Here is a 6,279-nt window from a genome sequence, read left to right as displayed (position 1 = left end):
TAATTCGCTACAACTGTCCGACTACAATCCTGTTGGGGATAAGACACCAGACAACTCCACACACTCCTTATTCACTCTCACACGCTCTAATTACGTTGCCTAGAACAAAACCAAGATGGCGAGAAGCTCAAATGGAAAACACACAGTTTTTAGCTCAAACCAGAGTGAATGCCAGAATGAGACTGAGTAAGTGCACAAGGCCCCACGCATCCTATCCCCCCCACACACCTCAAGGCGCTGTCCCATGCCTCTTGCATGATAATGCGGCATACGCCGCCTATCCTATTCCGCGCGCAATATAAATTATTCCAACAACGTAAATATCGCCGAACATCCCGCCCGCCTTCGTCGTACTGACGAACCAAAACGAGCTACGGTTGACTGGTTGTCTCAACCGTCACTATCGTCGAACCTGAGGGGGCACAGGCGCGCAATGTGTCGCTGGCGCAAAGAGGTGCTGGTCTTGACGGTGACCACTCGCACCAACCCGTCAGGGCCAGGGTGCAACTCGGTGACCCTGCCCAATGGCCATTTTGAGGGAGGGTACCGATCATCCCTTATCAGTACCAGCTGCCCGACTCGGAAGTTCTCGGATGGATTCCTCCATTTCTCTCGACCCTGTAAATGCGACAAGTACTCGCTCGACCACCGCTTCCAAAAATTATTGCGGACGCGCTGAAGAAGTTGAAATCTATTTAACCGGTTCTCCGGCAAAGTAGATAACTCGGCGTCCTGAATCAAAGCAGACACTCCCTCATTGAGGAAGTGAGAGGGAGTGAGCACTTGCAGATCGTCTGGGTCCGAACTTAGCGGGCCCAATGGACGAGAATTAAGGCAAGCCTCGATTTCCACGAGAACGGTGGAAAGCTCCTCAAAGGTGAGCGTATGTTCACCCACAACTCTTTTTAAATGGTGCTTGACCGACTTGACACCTGCCTCCCACAGCCCACCATAATGCGGGGCATTGGGAGGAATGAAAATCCAGTTCGTTCCGTCGTTAGCGAGGAGAGATGCAGCCCTATGATAAAAGTCCGAAGCCCGGCGGAACATAGCCTTAAGCTCCTTATCGGCCCCTTGAAAATTGGTAGCATTGTCACTATAAAGATTCCGGCAAATACCCCGTCTTCCTACGAACCGACGGTATGCACAGAGGAAAGATTCCGAGGTTAGGTCGCTAACCAGCTCGAGGTGGATAGCACGAGTAGCGAAGCAGACAAACAAAGCGATGTATCCTTTACCGGATCGGGTTCCACGACCCTTTGACATCCGCACTTGTACAGGACCCGCATAATCAAGGCCAGAATTGGCGAAAGCCCTACTCCCTACCACTCAATCCACGGGTAACTCACCCATAAGTTGGTGAGCCAGCTGAGGCTTAGCCCTTTGGCAAGGCATACAAGCTCGAATAACTGATTTGATCAACCGATTCCTGCCTAAGACCCATACTTGCGACATCAGATAACCCAATGTTAAAGCCGGACCCCCATGGAGGCACTGGTGGTGTGCGTGCCACACAAATAGTCGACTAAAATGCGAGTGCTGAGACAAGACTCATGTTCCGGAGTCCATCAAGACTCGGATGTTTCCGATCTAAAGCTAGATGAGAACGTGTCAACCGGCCTCCCACCCGTAAGAGACCATCCCCCTTACCCATGAAGGGGTTCAATGTGCTAAGCCGATTACCTTTCGGCAATCTCTTCCCTGCTTTCAAGAGTCCGATCTTTGTCGAAAAGGCGGTTGCCTGGGCTAGGCGAATGACCAGTATTCATGCGTCGGAAATCTCAGCACTGGTCAGAAAATGAGACGAAGACCCTACCACTAGTGAGCAGTCGCTCCACAACCGGACGATGGGCCGCCTGCAATATGCGACAAATCGAAGAAGCCTGATTAACGAAGAGAACCGAGTCAGGATGTCGGACTCATTCGAGCTGTAGCGGCCATGGTTCACTCGAACCGTTTTAATAAAACGTGGCCACTGGACGGGAGGCCTGGCCAGCCATGAAGGGCTGTGCCACCATAGGGCACTCTTGGCTAACTCTTCCGGTGCTACTCCTCGCGATGCCAAATCGGCAGGATTCTCCTTGCTCGGGACATGTGACCATGAGGCCGATGGTAGCTGAGTCTGAATAAGGGAGACACGGTTGGCTACAAAGGTTTTCCAGTGGCACGGATTCTTACGAAGCCAAGTAAGCACAATCTGGCTATCTGACCAGGCAAAAATTGGGCGTTTCTGTAAGAAATCCAAACTCGTTAGATGACGGATAAGCTTAACGAGAAGAGCTGCTCCGCAAAGTTCTAAATTAGGAATACTCACAGTCTTTACAGGAGCTACCTTAGATTTTGAAGCTAATAGCGACACCTGAAACTTCCCATCACCCGTACTCGCGTACGCGCGCGAAGACGCATCAGAGAAGCCATGAATCTGGTAGGAAGAGCTCGAAGTGCCACCTAACCAGCGCCCTACGGATAAACTCGGCAAGGAAACCAAACCTTGGCAACATTCATACCAACGCTCACGAAGCTCCGACGGTAAGGATGAGTCCCAATCACACTTCAAAAGCAACATATCTTGCATTAATATTTTGGCAACAACCGTAACCGAGGAGAGCCATCCTAATGGGTCGAATAGGCGAGCGATATTCGACAAAACGGACCTTTTGGTGTGGGCGGCAGCCAAATCTGCTACGCTAGCCGCATTGAACCTAAATTCGTCCTGTTCCGGGACCCATCGAACTCCTAACGTTTTGACTGTCTGATCACTTTCTATGTGTTTCTCCACGCCCGGTCGTGCAGAATCTGGAAGAACCTCTATAGAATTAGCCGCCTATTTATCTAGCTGGATGCCAGCAGAATCTAATAACTTAACCAGTTCATCCCTCTTTCTAACCGCCGTCGGTATGTCGTCCGCACCAGCAAAAGTGTCGTTTACATACGTCTTCGACTCCAAGCACCGAGACCCCAATGGGTACCGCGAACCCTCATCCCGTACCAACTGCGACAGAGTACAAATCGCCAGGTAGGGAGCGCAAGCTATGCCATAAGTGACAGTATTCAAACGAAATTCCACCGGTTCCGATGCTCCGTCGGGCGACCAGATAATCCGCTGGTAATCCTGATGTTCCGGCTCCACTCGAATCTGACGAAACATCTTTACAAGGTCAGCCGTGAATGCCACTCTGTACCTACGCCAATTGAGCAAGATTAAAGAAAGATCACTCTGTAATGGAGGGCCTGTAAGTAAAAAGGAATTTACCGAGTGTCCGTCCCTTGTACGCCGAGAAGCATCGAATACCACCCTTAGTTCCCACCTGGATTCATCCTGCTGCACCACGGCATGGTGAGGTAAGTACCATGCCTCTCGGCGCAGGACCTCCGACCTCGGGACTCGTGACATGTGGCCTAGCTCCTCGTACACCCTCATGAAGTCACAGTACGCTTGAGCCAATCGTGAATCCCGTGCAAACCTACGGTGCAAACAAGCGAGAGAGCTAAAGGCCATCCGTTTGTCTCCGCGGCCACTGGGAGAAGCTCCTGCTTCAGCGGTAGCCGCACCACGTACCGGCCTCTCCAATCCCTCCGATGCGTTTCCTGAAAAATTAGCTCACATTTCTCCCCCTCTGGCTTCAATCTCTTAGGTGCGTCCGACACCTCCTCCAGCTCCCAAAACCGCTGCAAAATGTGATTCAACTCCTCCTGAGGCGAACAGTGCAAAACCAGCGCAGAAGAGGTAGTAACTGTCGCCTCCGTCCGCCGTGCAGCTCCTCCATCCACCGGTCCGGAGATGATCCACCCAAGCGCCATGTCCTGCGCGACGAGCTGCGACGTCGAGGATCTTCTCAACCCCGGCCGGAGTAATTGGCCGTAAACATCGGCATCTAAAATTACGTCAATCCGCTTCGAGACGACAAACTCTGGATCAGCTAACGAGATGTCCTTGAACAGGTCTCCGCCATCCCTGGAAGCATAATTGACAGATGAAAGCAGAGAAGTTAGTTTTGGTAACACCAAAGCATCCACCTCGACCTGGAAGGTGGTATCGACCGCCGACCTGATAGTAACTCGAACCCCCGACCGGGCTGTACCCACGTCTCCTGCCCCAAGTCCTGAAAGAGGCACATAAGTACGCCGCTTAGGCAATCAGAGTAACTGCGTGATCGTTTCGGAAATAAAGAAAACCTCCGATCCTTGATCTAGAAGCGCTCGTCCCCATGTTCCCGTCCCTTAGTACCTGCTACCCAAACTCGTGCAGTAGCAAGCAGAATACTCCTAACGCTACCCGAGGACGTAGCCGCATGCAAACTCACTGACAACGCACCAGTCTAATTAATTCCCGAACCTCCCGCAACCTTCTGGGAACGGGTTTCTGCATTCCTACTCTACTGGGCGTATGGATAAGCGTATGGTGCATGTCCTTGCATGCGGAACAGCGCCCCCTACAGGGACAAGACTTCACCAAATGCTACCTGAGACAATTAGAACACAAGCCCAAACGCCCACCCTCTCGTATCCGCTCCGGTACCGCCATTGACCTGAACCGATCACACCCTGTCACCTGGTGTGGACCAAAACAAAGTGGACACTGGACACCACTTCCAACCCCCTTAGTCGTGATCCCCGGACCCCTCGAATGGTGAACCTTGCGAGGGAGACCTAATCTAGGAGGAGGGGCTACCCTTTTTTCCCCTCGTTTTTCCCCCTGCACCGCACAAACCCGCGTCCAATTCTCGAGAAATCCGACCAATTCCGCGAACGTGGGCATAAAGCAGGGCCCAGGAGCGCCTCTCCTTCCTGACTCCGATCCTGAAGCTCTGCTCAACCCCTCCATCGAGATGAGTTCTGCATTCCACGAGTTGCGCGTGTCCACATTCAATCGCGTAACCAGCAAGAAATAAAGTATACTATCCTTGCTGTCTACCGGCCAACCCGCATTCTTCAAAGACCTAACGATACACTGCAATCTATCAAGGAGTGAACGCAGCTCCGCGATGGACTCCCTCCTAAGACGCGGAAGATCCAACAATGCCTGAAGTTTGTTGAACAGATTGAGCATCGGATTATAATACCGTGCTTTTAACGCCTCCCAAGTGCTAGCATAATTCGCAGTGCTAGTCGACACATCTTTAATCCATCCTGCAGCCTCACCGACTAGGCACGATTTCAGATATCGCAACTTGGTGGTATCGTCCAGTCGCGGCGCATCGTGCACCATGGACCTAAAACTGTCGAAAAAGTTCTCCTCGCCCGAAAACTTCGGCAGAGACATCTTTGGGAGCTGCGAATAATTCGGATCTAATCCGGACCCMTGGGGGTTGGAAGATTCCCTTGTGGGCGATGGCGCCTCCGCTTGGATAAGCTGTCGACGCAACGCTACAAACGCACGAAAGGCTTCATCATATGCCTCACGGATTTTCTCTATTTCATCTTCTATCATATACGGGTCGCTCACGGCGTCCGATCTGACTGCGGTCTCTTCGTGGGTCTGCCGCACCGCCGCAAATACCGTAGCCAACGCATCTATTCCCGGCTGAATCAGATCGACCTCGAGGGACGCAAGCGGTCTAGCCACTAACCGACGATGGATACTTTTAAGCTCGGCGAGCCGCGTCCTCTGCAGGGCAACCAACTTATTCAAAGCAGCAGGAGGCATGATTGGCGAATCTAAAGAATCAAAACTGAGTAACTAAATGTAGCGACAACTAGCACTGAGGGCTGCTGTCTTATCCCCACTCTTGCTCTCCGAAACGGTAGGCGTGGGAGAGGGGAAAGAGCAGAACGCGCGTGCAAGAAGACACGGATCTTTAACCCCTAACCAAGGAAACGCGGTGCTATGACGCCCCACCGTGGTCCCACTCTCAGAACCCCCACTACTCACTGTTTGCGTCCCGACCAACGGACCTAACGCTCAGCCTAAGTCTCAAACCGGAAGGAGGAACCCGTGCGGCCGGAAATAAAGCGCAAACCACGTGGAGGGAACAGTGCGGCCGGAAGTAAAGACCTAATACGTGGCACGTCTCGAATCCAAACGCACCACGTGATCCCCGCGGACAAAGAACGATGACGCAACACTCAGACAAAGCCACAAAGAAGTCCACGACAAAAAACAGAGGAACAAAGACGCAAGCGTTTTCCGATTTTACTAATTTATCAATCCAACCTATCACTCATTCCTCACCCGAGGCACCAATGTTTATAGCATTTATATAGGTGACCAAAAAATGGTCGACTATCTCCCAATGAGTTCTACTAAACAGTTTAACGCTGGAATGAGTGAGATAGGAC

At 51.9% G+C, this 6,279-nt stretch overlaps 2 protein-coding genes across 2 annotated transcripts; both read right to left on the bottom strand.

The window, feature by feature from the left end:
* Positions 1 to 1,781: 1,781 nt before the first annotated feature.
* On the bottom strand, positions 1,782 to 4,210 carry LOC106792866. The gene is made up of 6 exons (XM_014759397.1): positions 4,177 to 4,210; positions 3,560 to 4,103; positions 3,309 to 3,464; positions 2,888 to 3,182; positions 1,955 to 2,824; positions 1,782 to 1,856 (listed from the first exon to the last, which is right to left on the bottom strand). Exons 1-6 carry the CDS (start codon positions 4,208 to 4,210, stop codon positions 1,782 to 1,784), a joined length of 1,974 nt encoding a protein of 657 aa, XP_014614883.1.
* Positions 4,211 to 4,459: 249 nt separating this feature from the next.
* On the bottom strand, positions 4,460 to 5,647 carry LOC106792865. Its single transcript, XM_014759396.1, has one exon. It carries the CDS (start codon positions 5,645 to 5,647, stop codon positions 4,460 to 4,462), a length of 1,188 nt encoding a protein of 395 aa, XP_014614882.1.
* Between the last annotated feature and the right edge of the window lie 632 nt (positions 5,648 to 6,279).

Source organism: Polistes canadensis, unplaced genomic scaffold (assembly GCF_001313835.1).
Source record: "Polistes canadensis isolate GaletaPanama2010 unplaced genomic scaffold, ASM131383v1 scaffold_915, whole genome shotgun sequence".
Taxonomy (NCBI): domain Eukaryota; kingdom Metazoa; phylum Arthropoda; class Insecta; order Hymenoptera; family Vespidae; genus Polistes; species Polistes canadensis.
The sequence above is the reverse complement of the archived record's forward strand: the minus strand, read 5'-3'. Positions and strand labels throughout refer to the sequence as shown.

Coding starts and splice junctions, on each gene's coding strand:
- LOC106792866 (XM_014759397.1), bottom strand. CDS start 4,210: ATGGGGACGAGCGCTTCTAGATCAAGGATCGGAG. Junction 3,183..3,308: donor GTGCAGCAGGATGAATCCAG/GTGGGAACTAAG, acceptor CAATTGGCGTAG/GTACAGAGTGGCATTCACGG. Junction 2,825..2,887: donor CGGACGACATACCGACGGCG/GTTAGAAAGAGG, acceptor CTAGATAAATAG/GCGGCTAATTCTATAGAGGT.